General features: G+C 36.6%; 1 protein-coding gene across 1 annotated transcript in view; it reads right to left on the reverse strand.

The window, feature by feature from the left end:
- Window positions 1-24,542, reverse strand: part of LOC129238055 (uncharacterized) — a 125,848-nt gene that overhangs the window by 96,278 nt on the left and 5,028 nt on the right. The window contains exons 2-3 of the mRNA XM_054873096.1: window positions 4,371-4,464; window positions 3,875-4,029 (exon numbers count right to left, since the gene is read on the reverse strand). Coding sequence (XP_054729071.1) covers window positions 3,875-4,029; window positions 4,371-4,464 — 249 coding nt within the window. The remainder of the gene's footprint in view (window positions 1-3,874; window positions 4,030-4,370; window positions 4,465-24,542) is intronic.

The following is a 24,542-nucleotide window of genomic DNA, read 5'->3' on the forward strand; positions in this document are numbered from 1 at the left end:
TATATAGCATTGACAGGTACTGAAAATAATAAAATTCAATGAAATACTCTGCCAACAAAAATATAAGCAGTATGAAACCAACACACAAACACTTATTTACCCACTTTCCACCAGCCCACTAGGGTTGGTCTAATGCGGACAAAAGCGTTGAGGAGTATATCGGATCCTCAGGGGTTCCTCAAGGATCAGTTCTGGGTCCACTGCTATGGAACCTAATGTATGACGTGGTTCCAAGACTGGATATGCCCCCTAGAACTAAAGTCATTGGATTCGCGGATGACATCGCGGTGGTAATGGTAGCAAAACATATCCACGAAATTGAGAAGATCGCCAGCGCATCAGTAAGCAGGATCAAGACTTGGCTAAGGTCTATGAAGCTGGAATTAGCTGAGCATAAGGCCGATGTATCATAGTTCTAATAAGCAGAAGGAAGATGGTAGAAACTATAAATGTAAAAGTTGGGTCTGTAACCATTAGTTTAAAATCCCGCTATTGGAATACGCTGTGAAGAAGGCATCGAGTGTACAGTCCTGCCTGTCGCGAATCATGCCAAACAATTTCGGATCTAGCCACAACAAAAGAATACTTTATAGCAGGGTAGGCAGCTCGGTTCTTTTGTATTCCGCACCTATCTGGGCTGACGCACTGAAAATAAATAGCTACACAAAAAAACTGATAGCCGTTTATCGGCTAAGCACTTTGCGAACTATCTGCGGCTTCAGCACAATTTCGGACGATGCTTCCTTCGTTATAGCAGAACTAGTCCCCGTAGACATTTTGGCGAAAGAAATGCAGATAGTATATTTAAGGCTATCCGAGCCCGACGGTAGAGCAAGTCGTAAAACTATTGCAGAAGAAGAAAGGCGTCGTTTGATCGCCCACTGGCAAGACCGGTGGAACAGTTCACCGAAAGGTAGATGGACGCATGGGCTAATACCTATTCTTAGGACGTGGTTCGAAAGGAGCCATGGGGAAACAAACTTCAATTTAAGCCAATTCCTTTCAGGGCACGGGGTGTTTCGAAAATTCATAGTTTCGGCCATGATAGTTCACCAAACTGCCCAATCTGCAAGGAGAGGGAAAAAGACGCTGTTCACGTCTTGTTCTAATGCCCACGCTATGCTCCCAAAACTTGTGGTATATTAAACGGAGAAAATATTATAGATTTTATGCTAAAGTCGAGTGATAAGCTAAGGAAGCGAATCTGCGCGCACGCAAAATATATCCATAATGATCTAAGACGCGCGGAAGTTCGTAGACGAAATAACTAGCAGCATATGAGCTAACCAGCCCCGTGAGGTAATTCCTTTTTGGACAGTTCTGTGGGGAGAGTGGCAGATAGTGGAGAGGTGTTTAATACGTAGGTGTAGCTGTGAGGCTAAAAGTCGTGCATACTGCTATGCCGGTGTAGCAGTACTCATGAGAGTTCCCTATACACGGGCGTCATCCTGAAAAAAAAGACATTCGAATGCGATTTTCTCAGCAACATTTAGAGCGTTTTCGAAAGAATAAAGTGGATTTTGTGCGTCGATTCATCAATGGGGTTGAGACTTGGGTCTATCACATTCATCCAAAATCAAAACAAAAGGCTAAAGAGTAGTGTGAAACTGGTTTTTCGACTCCGAAACGAGTTCGTGTTCAGAAATCAGCCAAAAAGGCCGATCAGTTTGGCATCAGTTTTTTGGGAAGTGAAAGGAATTTTGTTTGTGGATTACTTGCAAACTGGAAAAACGAAAGAAATTTTGTTTGTGGAATACTTGCAAACTTTAAAAACAATACTTACTGAATATTTTTGTAACCTTTTAGGTCAGCTAAAGGAAAAAATTCATAAAAAATACCCAGTTTCCTGAAGAAAAAACAATCTCTTTCATCAGGACAATGAAGGCCGTGTCACAGGAGCATTTTGCCAATGGCTAAACTCCATGAATTAAAGTTCGAATTGTTGAAGCATCCATCACATTTGGCTCCTAGTGACTTGCAGCTGTTTCCAGACCTAAAAAAATGCATGCGTCTAAAACGTTTTTCATCAAATGTTGAGGTTATAACAGCTATGGAAACGTGTTTTGCAACCCTTCCTTTTATTTGTTTGCCTTGTATTATTAAGGTGCCCAACGTCACATTTGTCGCAAAAATAAGCTAACGGTTTTGGGAAGACGCCACCTGACGGCAACTCGGCTTCTTCGCTTTACAATCGGTAAACGAACCATCGGAATTAGTGCATTATTCGTGGGCGTCAAATGTTGTTAGGTCACTTAAGAACCAAAACTGTTTTAAAAGTGAAAATTTTACTTGCTTTCGAAGCCATTGAGCTCAAAGTGAGCCTTATCATTGAGAACAGTTTGAAACAGGGAAAACAGTGACATGCACAGAAAAAGTTTGAATTGTCTGATTCAACAGGTCAAAAATAAGCTGCCCACAATGGGTATATAACTAATCTACATTTTACAAAGGGCAACTGTCGTTTTGAGTACGCAATGACTTAAAAACACAGGCCAATACTTTATTAGGGCAATATAGAAGAAAGCCCAAAAGCTTTTTGGATTTTTTTAACGGCATATTTCTTTTATGTGAGCCATGAAAATCGTGGAGTCGGAATTTCACTGGAGCACTTATTCTATTGTCTAGGAACGGAAGATTCGCTAGAAGACTGTGCAGAACCATTTGCTTAAGGCTGATCTGACGAAAACTTCGATGTGTGGGAGTTACACGAAATGACGCAAAAAAAATCGAATGCGTCGAATTGAAGTATGAGATTCTTTGTTGCAATGTAACAATAGCAACCATATGTCGAGAAGCGGATGATAGATTAAAGTTTAGGTTAAATGGTTGCCCAGTCAAGAGCCTACTTAACTGATGGTAGCTGAGGATGCAAAAAGCGGCATATACTTGCGTGAAAAAAGGCGTAAAAAGTTCGTGCTTAAATCGCGGAGAGTCAGCCCAAATGGATAACCTTGCCCGGATTTAGAGAAAAGAAGACTTTGATGTGTGTTTCGTATCATCAGAAGGAATTTTGAAAGAGCATCACTCATCATAAACTGCTGCTATCAGGCAAAATAATCACTTAAGACCCTCACTGTAAACAACTGACTAGACAGAAGCAGCCAAAACTGGTGAATCCTTCCACACACGCATTTTATTAATAAACTGGCTGAACAAAAAACTTTGTTACAGAGTTTGTGAAAATTCGTAAACCATTAAATAAAAATAATTGGGCTTTTCAGCATCGCATAAACTAATTTGGAATTGCTTTCGTTCGGTAAAGAAATAAAGGAAAATGGCAAAAAGGAACGGAAACATAAAAAAACACTCGCTTAACCTCCGTGCAGCGATTCCAAACTATTTCAAAATGGAAAGAAAAGTTGAAAAATGAATAAAAAATTAGAGCAAAATAAAAATAACAAAAAAAAAGCACACACAGCCAAAAAAGTGAGAGAATTGAAGACACAGCAGATAAAAAAAATGCAAAACTCACTCACACACACACACACGCCCCCAAACGCATGCACTGAACGTTCTAAAAAACCTCACTTATTCAGTAAAAAACGAAGTAGCAACAATTTCAGTTATCGCAGCCCACACCCAGCCACAAACACGCACCCACCCTGCCTATTTCACCCCAATCCACAGCAATGGATCGCTGCAACACTCCAAAATGCGATCATGCAAATTCCATTAAAATTGAAACATTTCCGTGCCAACGACAAAAGCATGAACGAAGAGAATAAAAAATAAAAAAAAAATATTTGAAGCCCGAAACTGTGTGGCAATGGAAGATTAATGGTAAAAAGTACTCAGAAAGAAATAATACTTTGAAAAAAAAAACAACAACAACAACAAAAAATCCACTAAAAATACAAAATATGCAGCCACTCACCTCAACGGAAATGGTGAACAGCGGGGCATGCACCGGCCCAGTTTGCGACTCCAATTTATACACCAAGCCATGACGCAGCTCATTCAGCATGGCGACGGTATTCTTCGGTTGTGGTACACGCTCCTTGCCCGTACGCGGCTTCTTCTTCGGCAACACTACAAAAAAAAAAACAAAAAAACACATCCAACACAAATAAATAAATAATAAAAAATAGTGAGTTGGATATAAAAGCAAATTAATTACCCCTAAAGCGGAAGTAGACAAAATCATCGCTTTCAAAAATAAATAAAAAATGCAATTCTGAGAGTCCTACACAGCTCCCACCCTAGCCAACCAAGCAACAGTCAAGCGAACCAGCCAACAGCCAAGCGAACCAGCCAACAGCCAGAAGCCAGCAGCTATCAGCCAGCTAGTCGGTTGGTTAGTAAGCTAGTCAAAGCCATGCCGGAAACTAGAAAACTTCCGCTCCAATACAGTTATATTGTAGTGCACTTACCCGGATACTTCGAGCCCTCATAGCGACGCTTTGATGGTGACTTGCGACTGTAGCCATTCATATTTGGATGATCTGGTGTTGGTAGTAACAAAGGCTGCAGGCGTCAACGAGTTGAGAAGAGAAGAGAAGAGAAGAAGAAAGAATTAGAGAAATTAAATTTGATTTTGATAGATGGAGATAGATACGGTCACATACAAGCATACACACATACATATATAGCAGATATGTGTAGAAAATCAAGCTAGTGACACATTTAGATATTACGAGTACATTGAGATTATTTGATATATATTTATTTTTTCTCATATCCACATAGATGCTTAGTGCAGACAGGCAAAACATTCAGACACACATAATTAGATACACAAAGGACACAATCAGTGAGTTGGGATAGAGCATACGGAAAGGTTGGGTTCGTGTAGTCCTTGGTGAGGCAAAGAAACAAGAAATCAAAAAAATAGAAAAAAGAAAAAAAAGAGAATTATTTTAAAATGGCTTTAGCGTAAAAAATGAGTAGGAACTTGTAGAAAAAAATTTTTTTTGTTTAAAGTATTGGGCGCTCAAATAGAAAACCTGAGTTTTGCGTTAAGTGGCGCCAACAGCAGCCATCTTTGATATTGTATTGGGTATGGGAATAAGTTTCCGCCCTCGTAAAAGACCTGTCAGCAGCTGATACTATTTTTGTGCTCACTCTAGTAAAATACTGGTGATTTGAAGGTGTATATGTGAGGTCTCGATCGCAGTATCTGACATTCATTTGAAGCGTAAAGATCCTGTCTTATCTGACGTCAAAAATGTCTACGTTCGTCCCGAAAAAACAGCATTTGCGGGAAGTCAGGCTTCATCATTGGGAATGGTCCATAAAGCAGGTAACTGGGTGCCACATCAATTGAAGGAGAGGGATATCGAGAGACGTTTGGCGACGTGTGAGCTGCTTCTTGAACGGCAGAAAAGACAAGGTTTTCTGCATCGCATCGTCACTGGCGATGAAAAATGGATCTATTATGATAACCTTAAGCGTCGAAAATGTTGGAGCCTGCCAGGTCCATCGACATCTGGTGGCATCAGAAGGGTGTCATCTATTATGAACTCCTTAAACCATCTGAAACCATTACTCGGGAATGTTACCAACTGCAGCTAATGCGTTTGACTCGAGCTCTGACAGAAAAGCGGTCGGAATGGGACGGTAGACGGTAGCCATGACAAACTGATTTTTCTGCATGACAACACCACACGTTGCCAAATCGGTCCAGAAATATTTAGAGGGACTGAATTGGGAAATCTTACCCCACCCGCCGTATTACCCAGACATTGCACCTTCGGATTACCATCTGTTCCGATCAATGCAGTCAGCCCTTATTGGAGAGCTTTTCACTTCTTACAAGAGCATTGCAAACTGGCTGAATGAATGGATCAAGTCAAAAGAACTCGAATTTTTCGTCAGAGGAATACATAGGTATGCTGCCTGAAAGATGGAGTAAAGTTGTAGCTTCCAATGGCAGATACTTCACAGAATATCATGTATTATTTCATTGCTTAACAAATACTTCAAACCGAGTGGCCTACAGTTTTATGCAACCACCGAACAACAGAAAGGTTGGGTTGCCACTTGACGCATCTAAGCCTGCTGTAGGTCCATTGTGATACCACCAGGGATGTTTTCCCTTCCTCACTCTACACTGCCCTCATTGAACCAACCTCTGGCTTTAATATCTCTAACAATCTTTGTTAGTTTTAAATTGGCTACTTCTGCCTCTTTCCTCGAATATTGTACCTTCTTCTACCCAGACCCCTGCACGCGCATAGAAAGTGTTCTAGAGTCACTTCTTCTTCTTCAATGTCGTTACAGTTTCTGCAGCAATCGGTATCAAGAGACTCTGTTAGAACCCCAAAATATTTCTTACATCCTTTCTGTTAAGTCGGTTCGAGCGACCCATATTCCATTCTGGCCCCTACTTGTTGGCAGATTGGATGATTTGTCTATCTATTAGTAGCTTACAAGTTGTAAGAGTTATAGCTATGTTTGTTTTATCTGATTGGATCAGTATAGTTGTAATCAACGTCGCTAGTTCGTCTGCTTTGCAGTTACCTTCTACGGTACCCAGAGCAGATTGTAAAGTACTGTGTTATAGCTGATAGCCAGGACTGTCAGCTTGGGTCATTGGGGTAATGGACAATAGAAGTGGAGTCAGTATCTATACTGATGGTTTCCAGCTTAATGAACACGTAGGCGGAGGCTTTCACTCTGAAGAGGTGATTGCCAGCAGTTCCTTCCGGCTATGGGATCACTGTAACGTAAAGTTAGGTTACTCTAAGCTACACTTAGTCTTCGTGCTGTGAGTTTGGCCGAGCTCATACCCTTATTTGTGGTATACCTCTTGATGTTTTTCACAAATGAAGGGACAAAAATACACACGAAGGCTTGGCATTGACTGTTGAGGTGCACGCACTATTCGAAAAAAAAAACATTTTCTATCATTCTCGGGTTTCATGCCTACAGTGATTTCGAAACCGGGCAGTAGTAGTAAACCACATAAACCCATTCGAGGGCGGCGACCACGAAGTTTCATGCCAACACTGATATTTTATTACATCCAATTAGAAGCTCTAAAGAGACTGCTCTTAAGCTATACAGATCTTCCAAGCAGTGATTCAAGAGCAGTCTGAAGCGCACTTATCCAAGAGTGGCGTAATGGAAAGTGAAGAAAGCAAGTGCTGAATGGACTCTCCCCCATTTGCTCATCTCTACAACTCCTACGGCAATCGTCATGTGGGTTCCGGACCTGACACCCAGAACCCGTTTTTAACTCAATTTCTTTAGAAACGCACTAAACTCCTAATGCAACAACGTTCACGAGTGCTGTCCAAGTAAAAGTAAAACTCCAACATTTTGCTCTGTGCTTTGTGAAAACCGGAGGACAACAGCGCGACTTGTATGCTTGGACTTATTCCCCCCTCAAGTTTTGTCTCTGACCCTCTTCTCGTGCATTCGACTGCTTTCTTATTTTCTGAAACACTACTCTGTTCCAGAATCATGTGCAGGTACTCCGCCGAAAAGATTCTAGATATCTGCGACACGACCCCTATCGAGTTGGAATAAGGAGATCTAGAATTACTGAACGTATTTGGAAGATAAAACAAACCAAATCACAAACCAGAGTAGACGACTGGCCAGAGTAGAGAACAAGTTTGGGCGTAATGTAGCATATTTTGGCCAGTGTTCGCTCTGTGACACGGAGCATCCAACAGTAGATCACACAACAGTACTGCTGTCAAGCTTCTGCCAGACACAGACTACGATTACTAAGGTCACAGTGGAAGCAGCACATCAAGGGAACAGATGGAATAATCTGAATTCTTCAAGCCTGGGGTTCGCTATCGAGCCAAGAACTAATGGGTTTCAGCTGAGCTTTGAAGGGAATGTTTCAATAATACGCGGAAAAAGCGACTAAGTTATTTTCCAGCTTGACCATGTTCGGTCATATGTTGCTCAGGTCCTTCAAATCTAACTGACGACACTGACACGTTTTACCCCACCCACCGTTTGCAGCCGAGATATTGCTCTTGCCGACTTTTACCGCTTTCTTCAATGTCCTTTCTATGAAGAGGCTAAGAATTAACTCAGTTCGTGAGATGGGACGTTTTACCCCACCTTTCGTTTTAAGCAGCCCAATTATTTCAAGGATGATAGATACCAGGTTTGCTCGTTAGGTATGGCGAAAAAAAAATTTTTAAGAGAACTTTGGATTCTCAGTTCGTGACATAGGACGTTTTACCCCTCCACCCACCGTTTAATGGCCAATTATTGTCCTGGCAACTTTTATCTCGTTCTTTAATTTCCTTCCTATAAAGGGGTTACAAATTTGGTGAGTTCATGGCATGGAAAGTTTTACCCCATCCACCGTCCGGTGCAGCCGAGATATTACTGCTGCCGACTTTTATCTCATCCTTCCTATAAAAAGGCTAATTATCTACTCAGTTCGAGAGATTTTTTCGAGCCGAAATTCGTGTGCCCAAAGAGAGGTAGGACATGCCTGGCAGTAAATAATATTTTTAAGTAGAAAAAACAGAATAACCATTTTTTTAAAGAATATTCGAAAATCAGTGGTTTTCTATTTGCACTCCAATAACTCGGATTTTTTCTTCTTGTTCAACAAAACTGAAAAATTTCGCTGTTTCTCACCATAGAAGGCACACGACATTCGTTTAACTTAGTCTTGTTAGTGGAAAATCCATATTTCGTTCAATTTAAATGAAAAAAAAAGATATATAAATGCAAATTAAAACAAAATTAATAATTCCTGGCGGTGTTGTGAAATAATTTGCGTTTCGATGATTTTTATTTAATTTCTTGTTGTTGTTGTTTGTTACAACATTAAGCATTCTATTAGTCATTACGGATTAAATTGAGGTTAATTAGGGTTTTTGCAGTCGTTTCTAAATTTCGTGAATACATTTAGGTTTCAAAATACAAATACACACAACATTGATTTACAATTTATAATATTTTTTTATATTTATTGTTGGCTTAAGTTGAAAGTTGGGTTCATTTTATTGCAAGGCTAAATCTATCTACTTGTACATATAAATACACCGAGATATAAAGGATACAAAATTTAATACATACAGATATCGAGCATACAGGTAAAATACGAAATAAGTATTTGGAATAAAAGTAAAAATGGAATTGAAAATTTTAAATCTAGGGTAGCTCAAAGAGAGCGTAGAATGGACAGAGAGGTGTGTCAATTTAAAAATTCAATTATTTTTAGTTTTTGATAAATTTTTCTTTAAGCTAAATATACCTCTCAGGTATTTCTTAAAGTTTATTTATGTCATAAAAAAATATGTTGATTGGACTTCGAAATGGACAGAAATAGGCCACTTTAGCACGAAGCTCATTCTTTCATTTTTTAGAAGAAAGAAATAAATAAAAAAAATACTCCAAAAATGCTAAATCTGGATTATAGGAAGAGAGGTTAAGTGTTTCATACTTGGATGACAGCCGTACTTGTGCATAACAGCCTTTCCCACATAGCCCATGCGAACGAACGCAATGTCGCACGAAAGGCGCACACCCGCTCGAGTTCATTTTCCTTGTTGACGTTGTCTAATTATTATCTTTAAGTATAGCGCACTATTTCCCTATAATATTGGCACTCTTTTAGTTCCTTTTTAGTCGATTCATAAGATGGCTTCTGTTCCCAAACAGCAGTGGCCATCATTTTGCCCACGAATTGTGTCACCCTAAATTTCCTAAACGCTGCTTTCTGGAATTACTTCGACTCAAGTTCATAGTGAAGCACACCAAGCTGTACCTATAGTAAACACTTGATTCATAAATTTAACTCTTTTCCACTCCATTGATTCAAAAACTCCCAAGAACATTAGCCGCGGTGTTGCTTCTAAGTGGTGTGAGTAGTCTTGCGCTGACCTTAGGTAAGTAGGTTAGATGGCAAGAGTACTATAATGTAGACCACTACTTGTGAAAAAGTGCAATATGTAAAGGAAGAAAAACCATCTACAGTCATTCAGTGATGTTGATGTAGTAGTGGAGAGAATAGACATCTAGGCTGGAGAAATGGTTAGGGCTATCACCAAAAGACACACTAAGGAACCTCAAGCGCCCAGCCCCCAATCTCGGATATGTGTTCAGTGTTCAACAGACTTTTTATCTGCTTTTAAGTCATGGAAAAATAATCACAGAGGATGTTCAAAATGGTCATAGATGATACTATAAACATTTCTCCGATTTATTTCTTTTCAAAACGTAAATCTTCGAGAAGTGTTTGAAAGTATTCACTAACTAAGGGCCTTGCCTTAATCGGCCGGCCTAAATGCTAACTGCCTTACATTGACTCTCTCCACTTTTGCTTGATTAGACTATGCCACTTACAGGTTATTGTTCTTCCGGAGCGAGAGATTCCGTAGGCAGATGACATCTGTTCTTTAGTTATCAGTGGTGTTTTTTCTTGCTTATACAGGATCTTAATTACGCCCCTAAACTTAATTTTTTCGATCATTTTTTTTTTGTTTCCCGCTGGCTTGTTTATCTCTCCACATGAAATGCATCTTGTGAATGCTCCACATCCACTTTTCTTTTCTTTTGATACTAAATAAGATCCATTTATGTATTCTAGGCCGGGTCGATTTGTGGGGAGGCAAAAAAATCGCCCATTGCTCTGTGAAAATCATATTCTAGGGATCAAAATAAGAAACTTTGCCGAAGGAAGCATACCTCTAAAACGAATTCTGGTGTCCCCCAATTTGGGGCTAAATGAAATTTAATGGGCTAAAAAACTGCATACCAAGAATTCTGATTATAATTTGAACATTTTTATGATAATTTTTTGAAATTTTTTAAATGAGTTTTGTAAACGGTTGGGAACTTTGATTTATGAAGCTTCTATTTTAGAATGCACTGCATGTGTGAGAGAACTGCATGTGTGGGTATCACTGGTGCTTGTAGAACTTGCCCAACTACTGCGCTCAACGTTATTCTGCACTTACTTCTTGTGGATCTGCAAGTTAATTCCATTGCTGCTCAGAGCGCAATTAGGTTGAAAGAGATTTGCCTCTGGAGACAACTTCCTGTAGGACAAAATAGCATCTTGAAGCAGATCTCCCCTTCCTTCTCTGTTTTTCGGACTGATCTGTCCATCCACAAACTGGGTTTTGAGGGTTGTGCTAGGATATAGATACTTGTGTTTGCACTGACGGATCCAAGATGGAATCTGGAGTGGTAGCGGGGGTTTACTCTTAATCAGCCGGCATTTCGGTCTCCTTTAAACAGCCGGAAACAAGCAGCGTTTTTCAAGCAGAGGTCTTCGCGATCCTGCAAGCATGCAAAATGCTTCGGGATCGTTGTCGGGAGAGAGACATTAATATTTTTTCGGATCGTCAAGCTTCGATCAAGGCCCTGTGTTCACTATATTGCAGCTCTCTTCTGGTGAACTCCTGTAAGGAGGAACTCAAACGTCTCGAACGTGTAGGAAATATTTCCCTTATCTGGGTTTCTGGGCACAGGAATTTAGAGGGAAATGAAATTGCCGATGAACTTGCCAGGAAGGGGTCGACAGAACCGGTTTCAGCTGACATCGGTGTCCCCTTGACCGTTGTTAAAGGGAAACTACACAATTTCTTTCTAGAAAAAGCGCAAGACAGATGGAGGTCTGTCTCATCGTGTGCTATTTCGAAAACACTATGGCCACAATACGATAGAAATAGAACGCTTAAGGTGATGGGGAATCCCCCGCCATTCAATTCCCAAACTCATTACGGTGTTCGCTGGTCACTGGGTGATCGGTACTCATGCGGAATTCCGTACAACCCCTATTGCAGAAGCTGTGGGGATCCTGCAGAGAAAGAGACTGTGGAACACTTTCTCTGCAAATATCTGGCTCTGGCGACTAGGCGCTTGAGATTCCTTAGCGTGTCCTTTGGAGATGACTTGAAGACATTCTCTAGCCTAGATCCCTTTTCTCTCCTCCAGTACATCAACAGCACTGGATGGCTGTAGACGGTTTTCTCTCCTCCCTAAATCCTTTCACAGGTTGTGGTCCACATTATGGTATCAAAACGGCACGTAAGTGCTACTTGAAGTGTACCTGGGGTACTCTTGCCATCTAACCTACCTACCTACCTACTGATTTATTAATTAAAGTTCATGACTTCACTTTTTAAAACGAAAATTTCAGTAATTAATGAGGTACCTAATACTTTTGGCCAAGGCTAGCCCAGTTCAAGCGACAAGTGGTGAGGAGCAGGACGCTTTTATTTTATATATGCGACATCCTGTATAACTTCGAGTTGTTGTTGCATAACTATTGTTTCGGCATATACAGCAATCAATAGCATTTACATATTGCCATTTAGCAGAAACTCCTTCAAAGCAGAAACTTTTTGAAGAGAGAGCAGAAATGCGAAATTGCAACAAACGCCAGGCCGGATATGCTTACTCATGCATGCCAAAGCCACTCTCAAATGCCACAATTCACCATGCACACGCACACACACACATGCGTGTACACTCATATTGCAGTGAAAATGAAAACTTTTGAAGTTGCAACAACTAAAGCGCTTTATACCACTGCAGTGGGCTGTTTTGCATAGAGAGGAAAGCGAAAAAAAAATTTACTAAAAGCAAAATTAAAAATTAAAAAAAAAAGAAATAAAAATAAAAGCAAACTTGAAAATAAACACAAACATAAAAAAAAAAAATAAAAATAAAACGAATGAAAATAAAAAACATGTAAAATAAAAAAAATTTAAAACAATTTTCAAGTGTGAAACCAGTTAGTTGGTGTTACAGTTATGAACTTTTCTATGTTTCCCATAATTTCTATTTCCACTTTTTCTCCATTTTTTTGCACTCACTTTGTGTTAGCATTTCTGCTCGCTTGTATGCAGCATGGCGCTGCGTACAAATTTGCATTTTCTGGGGCCAAAATTCAAATTTTCGAGAGAAATTATCAAAGTTTTGTTGCGGCAGTTTTTCTCTTTTACTCAGTTTATGGGTGTTTTTTTCATTTCTATATTTTAGATGCAGTTGTTTCTTTCTTTTCTAGCTTAAAATTGGAAATGTGTTGCTTCCATGTGTATCGGTGCTTGCTCAAAAAGAATCGGCTACTATGGTAATATCGATTTAAAAATTTCTTTACCACTCGCCTACAAAGGAGAGTTCATTTGATTGAATCGCATAACCGTAACTATTTTTGGCATCTTTAGACGAGTTTTGCTCTATTTTCCTACGATTTAACGCCAGGTTGATATGAGTTCATATGAGGTTCATACGAGCCTCGTAGGCGATGAAACGAGGAGCTGCATGAGGTTTAAGACGACATAAATTCAGAGCAGCAAATAGAGACTCAGCGGCTTCATTGTCCAGGTCATGGCGTCCGAATGAATACAAACGCTTCGGCTCCGAAATTATTCGATGCGGTACCAGCTGGTGGTGGCAGAGGAAGAGCAAGAAATTGGGTTCATTTGGTGTGTCCAACTATCACCGATTAGCACGAGAAAGAAACGACTGGCGCGCTTTGTTAAACTCGGCTAAAATCGAGTCAGCGGTTATCGCGCCAATCAAGAAGATGAAGAAAACATCTGGATTGTTCTAGAGCAACTTTAGCATTATCTTCTTTGCACGCTTTCTATGTTTCACTTTGCCACCCTAATCCCAGTTTGGCCGCGTGCTCTGCCAAGACCTCTGATAATAGTTTTGAATTCGCCTTGGGCGTAGTGAGCAGTTAAATATTTTGTAATAAAGCAAATCTTGATTTTAGCAGACCTCGCCGCCGATATCACTATCACCATACAGATCTACGTTTCCTTTGTTGATGTTTTTGGTTTTTTTTTTGTTTGTGTTTTTTTTTTTGATGTTTTGTGAAATAATAATAAAATAAAATATAATAAAAAAAATATATATAATAATAATAATATGTTTGAAATATTTATAATAAATTTAACATTTTCTATTTATAATTTTTTTTTTCAACTTACACACTGCGTGATTAATAAATTCAAAATTTTTTATTTAACACAAAATTTTCTTTCCTTAACTAAAAAACTGGCTTCTTCTTTGTCACCCTTTACACCCCTAACGGGGTGGCCAATAGCCCACCATGATTTGTGGTTTACTGCTCGTATCGTCCAAATGCAGTTGGCATCCGCATTCACGAATAGTTTCGAGTGCCGTAGAGTGGAATACATTTTTTCTTTTTTTCTTTACATTTTTAGTCATTTGGTTAAAGGAAAGATAACAAAAATTACAAAGGATTTCCAATTTACTCTATGTGGAGAAGAGGAGAAGTGCATATTGTTTGGTGAATTCTTTAGCGGAGCATTGGAACTGAACTTTGTAAAATATGAAACTGCAGATTAAATGAGTATTTGGCTATTTCAATAGAATCTAAAAATTACAGCTGTTTGTATTCTGTTTCGTAATGCGCATTTTGAACGAAAATTATAAGCAGATGATAGTCAATGAACAGGTGATGAAATACAAAATTTAGCATAGCGAATATTTTCAGGCCTGAATCGCTTAGCTTATCCATTCGGGCTATGAGCTTGAAGCTATGATTAGGCAATTGAAACGCTCTTACAGCTTCAAACGATTTTAGATTAGGTGCCCGCCGTAGGCGAATGAGTGTGCGTGACTACCAATCGATAGGACCCAGGTTCGTTCCCAAAACGGGCGGTTCTACGATACCGGAACGACCCGGATCTACAGTAGGCCAAGGACTGTCACTTCAGCAGCATTCCCTCCACAAGTATGGGGAATGTTTATGCTACTACAACAACAACGCGGGTTCGAAACTGATTGTAAGTATAGAAAACCAACTGATAGAAAAATCTCTTCCTAAAAGTGGTCCGCATGCAATGGCCAACCTCTTAGTATATTTCTGCCACGAAAAGCTTTTAATTGCTTATTTTTATGAAAATTAAAACCAAATAACAACAACAACAAAAATATTTATATATTTAAACAAAAATTTTAAATAATTTGTAAAAAACATTTAAGATAAAACAATTATAAACAAATGAAAAAATAAATAAATCGAAGATAAATAAAAAGTAAAACAAAATATTATAAAAAGACTGTAAATACTTCTTTTTATGAATATTAAAAAGAAAGAATAATATATAAAAAAAAAAACAAAAAAAAGATTTATATATTTAAAAAAATATATATAAAACAAAAATAAAAACGAAATAATAACAAATTAAAATACAAAAAAAAAAAAACAATAATAAAATCAAATAAAATAAATTGTAAAAAACATTTAAAATGAACAAATAATACATAAATAAAAAAAAATCGAAAATAAATAAGAAGTCAAAACAAAAATCAACAAAAAAAACAAAAAATAAAAAAACATGAAATATTTCTGTTTATTAAAATTAAAAAAAAAAAAAAATATTAATAACAAAAAAAATTTGTTCTAAATATATGTTAAAAAAATAAAAAAGAAATAATGAAAAATTAAAATAGAAAAAAAGAAGAAATGATAGAATAAAAAATTAAATTAAATTAAATGTAAGAAAGCATTTAAAATAAAAAAAAAATAAATAAATGAAAAAAAATCCAAAAGAAATAAGAAGTAAAAAAAATATTAATAAAAAGACATTAAAAATACTTCTTTTTATGAAAATTAAAAAAAAAAATTAAAAATTAAAAAATAAAAAAAATAAATATTATAATATTACAAAAAAATAAAAAAAAGTTACAAAAAAAATAAAAAAAATTACAAAAAAAAAATATATATTAAATATTAAAAAAAATTAAAACGAAATAAAAAAACAAATAAAGCACAAATATAAAAAATAATAAAAAATTAAAATACAAAAAACAAAAAATACAAAAATTAAATAAAGTAAAATGTAGGAAAAAAAGTATAATAAAAAAAAATTAAATATATGAAAAAAATAAAAATAACAACAACAAAAAAATAAAAAAACCAGAAATAATTATTTATATGTATATTGAAAAAAAAAAAATAAAAAATTTAAATACATTTACAAAAATTAAATAAAATAAAATGTAAAAAAACATTTAAAATAAGAAAAAGAATAAATAAATGAAAAAAATCGAAATTAAATAAAGAGTTAACAAAAGAAACAAAAAAAAGTAAAAAAAAAATACAAAAAAATATATTTAAAAAAACTATGCATATACAAAAAACTTACAATAAAAAGAATTTAATAAAATAAAATATGAAATGTAGAAAAAAGGTTGGAAATAAAAAAAACTTTAATCGAAAATAAACAAAAAGTCAAAACTGAGCAAAATGTTGCGCCAACCCAACTTATCTGCTATTTCAAATTTCTTCTATTTACGACTTTGTTATCAGCATTCCACTCTTTGGGGGAAAACAATCGAGAAAGTTACAAAATTTATGGCGCTTGACAACACTAGAAAATTCAACTGTTTTTCACTATAATAACTACTTTCCTAAGTATGCAAGAAATTTTTTAATTAGCAGTAATGGCAATAAAATTCAAAGTGATTTCTTGCCCCAATTGCTAAGTTCACCTTCTTTCCGCCTTCTTTTGCGATTTATCAATTAATCAACAAAATGCAAATTACAAGCGAATTCACTAACCTCGGCAAATACACCAAGGAAATCCATGCAAAGGGTGATCCAAATGTAGGTGGATTTTAAATTTTGTGCTATTTTGGCACTGACAATTTTCTTGTGTTCTAAATTGTGAGCATCAACCAACCGTGGAACAAAAGGAGTCCCTTTGGACTTTAACAAAGTTGGGAGATATTGAAAAATTATTTTCAAAGTGAGGACCTCGGTTGATCGTTAAGTGAAAACGAATTTGCAATGAGTCATATTTTCCACTCGGCTGTAACTTAATGGGAAGCCAGCACCTTTTAAAAAGCCAATGTACCGGCAGGCAGTGAAAATGCGGTGTGGAGTTTGAGTTGGCCCAAGCATCATTGGCCCTTTTTTTTTCAGAAATGCTACGACATTTCGGTCACAGAGTCGTGGCTATCGACCTTTTATGCGTTGAAAGTGAAGATATGAATTGCTGGGACTCCTGATTTCAGCAGGATGGCATACCAAGATACATCAAAGAGTCGATATTCTACACACTAAGTTGGGTAAACCGTTATTATTTGTATAGCCTTGAAAATATGTATTCAAATAAAACACGAGCGATTTTGGTAAACCTTTTTATATGTAGAAGATACAAAATTTCGTACTTCTTTAGCAATTCACAAGCACATAAGGCCCACGGAAAAAGCATAGCAACTCAACACTTTGACCAGTTTTGAGTCTTTTTCTTCAAGATTCATTTTTTTTTTGTATAAAAGTATAGCTAACAAATACCGTATAAATAAAACTTTCAAACTTTATACAAAAATTTGAAAAATTCTACACACCTTTCATCATAATTCCTTTGCTTTTAATTAGAATTTATAAAAAACAATTTGGTATGAAGTTTTATAGTCCAATAAATTTTAGTACAATAATGCGCATGTTTGCAGTTGCTTAAAAATCTAGTTGATTTTTTATAATTTTTTGTTTTCTCGATGATGCGGCGCATTTCCCCCATATAACAAATTTGGTAATTTTTATTTATATGGAGCAGAGATAAAAAGCAATAGTCATTCTAGAATTTTTTATTATTTCTATTTATTTTTCAGACAATTTTTTTTTTTTAATTTTCTTAAATTTGTTTTTTTGTAATTTTTAATCTTTGTTTTTATTATCATTGCAACGAGCAATATACGTTGAATATTGTCTAATGCAAATAATATTATGGGTATTCTGCAGAAGTAAAACTACGTACCAAAATTTATTCTAGAACCTTTTTTATTTCTTGTTTTCATTTTTTGAATATTTAAAATTTTTTTTTTTAATTTTTTTTTTTTTATTTTTTATGTATTTTTTTAAAAACAATTTTTTTTTTTAATTTTTAAACATTTGTTTTATTGTTTAAATATATGTTTTAAATTTTTTTTTAGTTTTTAATTTTTAAAATCTTTTTTTGCTGATATTTTCAAATTGTTTAATCTTTTTTAATTTGGTTTTTTATTGATTTTTTGTTGTAACTAAGTTATATTTTTTTTTAATTTTTTAAAAGTTTTTTTTAATTAAAAAAAATTGTTTTTATTCATTTTTTCTGTTTTCTATTTTTTTTTAACTTTTTTTATTAACATGCAATATGCGTTGAGTATTATCTAATGCAAATAATTTTATGGCTGTTCTGCAGAATTGCAAAGGGATTCTGATTAGAAATTCTTATGAAAAATGTTGATATACTTTGGCGAATTTTTATAAATCGTGTGCAAAGTTTGAAACTTGGATTAATATGGCCCTTGTTTCAGAGTGAACTATGCATTTTTATAAAAAAAAAACCTTATTTAAATAAAAATAGAAATAAATATTCCAAACTGGTCGAAATGTTACGGCGCTATATTTTTTCGCATGCTATACTTTTATATGCAGTTGATACGGCCGTGGGTAATTGAAAAACCAAGGCTTCGTTGCAGAAAAACTGACCAACGGAATTTCTATGAATTTTAATTAGAAACAAAAAATTACACTGTACAACACAAAAAACTTGCATTTTCATGAATACTAATTAAAAGAAGAAGAAAAAATTATACTGTACACAGCACAAAAAATAACATTAAAGATCCTGCAATGGATTCTGATGGAGGGATGCAAGAAAAATAATCTTGTGTCGGCGATTTGAATGCTTAAGTGAGTATTTTATTTTCACACTTTTGCACATTCTTATGGTAAATCGGCTAGGAAACTACGTAATCCTTACATTACTCATTCTCACATTCCTTCTATGTAAAATTCCTTCCATGCCAAACATTTTTGTGTAACATTTGAACCTTCTAACTCTTCAGTAGATGGGTCCTTTTCATCACTAGAAATACTCATAACAGAGAGATAAAACGGTGTAGAATGTACCGAAAAAATAGTTGGCATTGAATTCTACTTTAAGTCTCTTAATGCACCAAAGCTCGACAATCAACCGAAGCGCCAGAAATAAGACAAAATAGAAAATGTGTAAAGGTTAAAATCGTAAGAAAATGAAATGTTTGCGGAGCGATAATGGGACTAAATACACATGCAATGCAATGAGAAATTTCCACAAAGCCGAAGGTATAGGACAAGAGTTTACTAGCGGACATACAAGTATGTAGAATGGAGTAGCCGAACGGATGCGCATGCAAAGAAATTTTAACGAAAGACATCGAAATACATTCGCAGCCGGAACAAACGAAGGTAAAGGCACCGTTAAGCTAAGCCCTCCCGAAAATCAACAAGAACAACCTGAAGCAACTGACGATTTCGGCATCCAAGCGCGACGAGCTCTTAAACGTGATAGAGGTCGCCGTAAGAAAGTTAGGGTAAAGTACCTCAGCAGACCAGGGTTAGTAAACAACAATATGGTACCAATTTTCGAAATGTCAACAAGTAAACCGGAGACGTTGCTCGAAGATGAACCCTACAGTATAGCCTTAGCCTAAAGCACCGGTCCCGAAACTAGTACAGAAGCACTCGCAGGTCCTAAGGCAATCGAATGGAAGAAAGCCATGTTAAAAGAATACCGAACGCCAAATAATATTGCAAAATCTTGCAGCAACCGGTTGAGAAAAAGAACGTCGAATCTAAGTGGGCCTTTCGAACTAAATAAAAATCAGATGGCAGCATTGACACCAGAAAAGCTAGACTGTTAGGAAAAGAATTGACTGAAAGAGCTGGAATTGACTACAATGAAACTTTGGCACCTGTCGCTAGGTGCCCAGCGATTTGCATGATTTTAAGCGAAACCGAAGCATCTAAATATCATACACGAAAAAACTTGCTTGTTTATTAAAAAAGGCAGTCTACAGTGCCTTATAGTGTAATTTATAGTTTATGGGTACATGGTAAATATTTCATTGTCCCGCTGAACAAAAAAAAAATCCAAGATATGCTTATTTTGACCTAATCTCTAAGTAATCTAGTCAATCAAATTTCATGATGGCTTTTCTAGTAGTTTTTGGTATATTTCGATAAAAAAGTATTTTGCCTGTATTTTTACACTCTTAACGTTTTCGTATCGGTAGTTGGTTGAGTTTCATTCGGTTTGAAGTTTGTGAATGCATTTTTTTAAAGTGGTCCTGTCATGGTTCTCTATTGCGAATCGCCTGCAAGTGGAGACAAGCGGCCTAAGCTAATTTCATAGAAGCCGGGGACACTTCTTGACCATATAAACTTTGAAAGATTCAACTCCTACCAAATTGTTCATTTCGTCTTTTTTTAATGGCCCTGCACCTACAAGCCTTCCACTGATCGGATAGCCGAGTCTGTATAAGCGTCACCGCCAGGCACCAAGTGTAGAATTTTTTGCAGGGTTTTCTAATTCCTTCGCATTGTAACGTTACAAATACAGTTTATAAATTTAAAAATTTGGACCACCCTGTGCGCTCATTAAGACGAACAATGCAGCCAACCAACCAGCATTCTTTTTCGCTGACTTCACTCCTCTCGATTGCCGCTCGCCGTAACCACTAATTTGAATTTGTTTGCGCAAACATATTGGCAAAGGAATGGAATGCAAAACAGTAAAAGGAAATCAGTATAAATAAGATGTGCGCACAACAACAAAAACAAAAAGGAAATGAGCAAAGTGTCGCAACTCTTTGCAGGCTCATTGTGCTAAATAAATGTGATGGAATGGAAATGAAGATGCAAATGCGAATTTTGGCAAATAGTCAAGCAAGCAAGGCTTCCATTACATTACGTTTTTTGGCTATGGCAGATTCATACTTTATGTACGTATATGGGTATATATGTATATGGGTGAATATATGTATGTGTATGGCTGTGCAAGTGATGAGTATGAAAAGGCGAATGCCAAAAAGGCAGTAACACGATTTTAATGTTGGCAAATGTGCCAAAGTAAAAGCCGCAGTGACTGAGCAAAACAACATTTCGACACATTTTGTGAGCCAGCTTTGCCAAAAATACAGAAGAAGCGGAAGAAGAAAAAAATGGAAGAAGCAAAACATAGAAGGACATACAAGGAAAAAGAAAAGGAAAACTCTTGCCCTATAGCCCGCTTCCTTCGGGCAAGGACAAGTGTATGAAATGGCACACTTTGCAATCATTTGTATGGTCCTGTCTCATTTTTTGCCATTTACGTTACCAGTGTGTTGGGGCATTAAGTGATTGTGTATACACACACACACACACGCACGCATATGTAAGTATGTAATTATGCTTGTTAGTGCAACACAGGCTGCTCCATACGTACATACATACACACACATGTGCGTATTACACTACTCCGCATTTTTTCAGTTTCTTGGCCTGTAAATCCAAATCACTTTCTATGATAATCTCATCATTTTTCGGCATTTCATTTTTGATTTACACTCCAATGATTTGATGTAACTCGAAACTTATTGACACATTTCAATAAGTAGTGACGTTAAAGCGAAAATAATGTAAGGCAAGTGTAGGCGTATGTGTGCCTGTGTGCGTGTGTGTGTGTGTGTGTGTGTGTGTAGAGAGAGAAAGTAGTTACTGAAATTGCTAATAAATTGCACGTTCTCAAATATTTTAGAAGCTAAGAAAAAGTTATGAGCCAAATAAAAAATTGTAATTTTCTTATTCCACATAAAATTTGAAAGGACAGTCAAATCAAAATGTAATGGTTTGCAAAACAAACAGAGATTTATATCTGGAAAAATTGTAATTTATACCTCATAAATATTTATTAAAGATTCATTCCATGCGTAAACTTGGGGAAGTGATAAAAAATTGAACATATTTTGTGCGGGCGGTCTTATGTATTTTACTAAAGGGTGGTTAAGTTTCAAGAGCCGGTGTTGATTTTGAATAAAATACAATTTTTTTAGGAAATTATTGTCAATTCTCTTTAATTTGATAATATTGGTATGGCTCAATTACGTATGGAACAAAATATCGGCCAAATGGCCGCCGCGGCCTCGGCGGCACACCTCCATCCGATGGTCCAAATTTTCAATGACGCTTAGGCATAATTGAGGTTCTATGCCGTTAATGTGCCGAATTATCTTATCCTTTAGCTCTTGAATTGTTGCTGGCTTATCGACCTACACCTTTTCTTTCAAATAACCCCAAAGAAAGAAGTCCAACGGTGTGTTTGACGTTTAGGTGTGGTTCACATGCAACATCGGCCCTTGAAATTTAAGCACCCTTTATAATAGAAAATGCTCGGCATTTTTTTATAAGGAAGAAAATAGACAACATCGCGAGCAAAAAAAATTTTCAAAAATTAAAACGATTTTTGAGCCACTTGAAACTTGATCTCCCGTTAGGTACCCAGTTCTAGTCAGACTTTTTCGACTTTGGAGGTGAGTTTAAAATATTTCTATTATAGCTAACGACTTGAGCTTCCAGGTACCTTCCCAAAATTTAATGACGCAACAGGGGATAGCACTGTGGTTTGTTTACGACACAACTGAGATTGTGTTGGTGACCTTAGTGAAAAAAATTAATACAATTTCGGTGTATGATACTTTGTAGCTGTCTGAATGACGACTGATTGGCCGAGTGGGTAAATACGCGTGAAGTGGGCGGGCAGAATTCTGCTGGCGTGTACTCAATGACCTGGCCGACGAAGTTACTCGCACAATATCACTTCGGATGGCCAAACATTGTAGTGTATGATTTATGGTATAGTACTTAGCAAGCCTGCTCGGCATGTGTATGACCATTCTTCGAGTTACTCATGCACGCGAGCAGAGCTAGTTAGTAGCTTAGCTCCGAGCAGATGAATACCTCACTTCCGGTTCGTTCATTTTTGAACACATTTTTATTAGAAAAACCGTAGTGTTACTGGCCAGGATGAACGAGAGCTGAGTAGGTTGCGTCTCGGGAAAGACTCCCGCTCCAGAGCCCCTTCCACTCGCTTCGAATACCCAATGATGGCATTGGATTCTAAGCCGCATGAACTATCAAAGTGCCACTCTGTCTGTGAGAGATGACGCACGAAACCGGCTTCGGTGCATTGGCTCCGTAGTTTGAGGTTGGGTTATTGAGGTGAGGTAGAGTATTAATATCCTCCTCTCTTAACGGTGGTTGATTGCTAATTAGAGTCCTATCCCATTTTCTACTAATACATTTATCCTTTGATAATTTCGACCTTTTTGTATCCAAATCTGCAGAAATAGAGATTACAGTTGCATATCCTATTCAGCGCTGAAAGAAATGCTTATTTGTGGATCTCGAAAAATCGTTTTATTTGGGGTGTATCAAAAAATGTTAGAAAGGCTCGATGAAGTGTATGGAGCTTAAGGGGGGAGCCTGCTTTAGAGGCTTCAAAAAATCGATTTTTTTTTTGCATTAATGTCTTCCCGAACTATCCAAGAATGTGTCTTCAAAATTTCAGAGGCAAATTCAAAATATTTTCGAAGTCACAGAAGAAATTGTGAGCAAGCGTCGAGCAGGTATACGAGCGGCCGGATCGCTCGAAGTGCGATTTCTGGGTTTTGTATTTTTACGATTTTTCCTAATTGGCGGGAAAGATAGGGAAAAAGTTAAACGTCCTATCGAAACGAGATAACATTGATTGTATTGGGAATTAAATTATCTTTTAGTTGAACCTAAAAACCCTTAAGAAAGTTTTGATTAACCCACTTTTTAAACAATCCGAAGTGAATTTGTTTTTCCAAATAAATCATTTTTTATTTAATTAACGAAAAATTGTTGAATTTCTCACTTTTTGTTTAATTTTCTTGGTTTAACTAGAAGCTATACTATACTAAAATAAAAATGTTTTTGGGTTTTTGGTTTCAGATGAAAATTGCGACCTGCATCTTTCCCGCCGCACGACACATGCACACTCGAGGCGCCTCGGCAAAATGATTGTACCAGGCATAATATGACATATATTTTAATGAAAAAATTTGAAAAGACTGTTGAAATATATAACAATAAAACCTGGAAGTTTCATTTCAATCGAATATTTCTTTCCTTCCCAAAAAAATCCACGAAAAAATCGATTTTTTGAAGCCTCCAAAGCAGGCTCGCCCCTTAATGAAGAATAGCTGCAAACTAAAATGTTTCATGTCGCATTGAGTTTTCTTTCTTTGTATTTTCAGCGGATCTCAACCCCACCTCGTCAGCCAGACAAATTTCTTAGACCTTCTTGACTAAGTTTGCCGCCAGAGCCGTGAATGTCTTGCAGTGAATTTTTCTTTTGAGTTACATTCTTTGCAGTGCGCCCACAGCTGGTACAAAAATGCGATGGTCCGAGCAGTCAACGATGGATTCAACGTTTCGCCAGCAGCTCTCCGCAGGCTGTGGCACGTACCACGGAATTCAAGTGTTACGCGAGCTCAGTTGGGTCAACAGCGTTGGGCGGAATCTTCCACTCTGAAGGCAGACTGATCATCCGCTGCTGTTGTTATTTTCTCTCCGGTTAATCAACTACGAGTGAAGTTGTTCAGATCTGATTGTTTTTTTTTTTTTGTTTTTTTTTAATATTTTTCACCATGGCTACATTGCAATTTTTAATCATTTCAATTTCTTTAATGCATTTCGTGCTTTTTATTGTAATTAAGTTAGAAATTATTTATAGATAATCGAAAAATGGCGAACTGCGCATTTTATTGCTTCCTCCCAAACAAAATCAAAAAACAAAAATTTACAATTTTATGCATCAGTG

This window comes from Anastrepha obliqua, chromosome 2 (assembly GCF_027943255.1).
Source record: "Anastrepha obliqua isolate idAnaObli1 chromosome 2, idAnaObli1_1.0, whole genome shotgun sequence".
NCBI lineage: Eukaryota > Metazoa > Arthropoda > Insecta > Diptera > Tephritidae > Anastrepha > Anastrepha obliqua.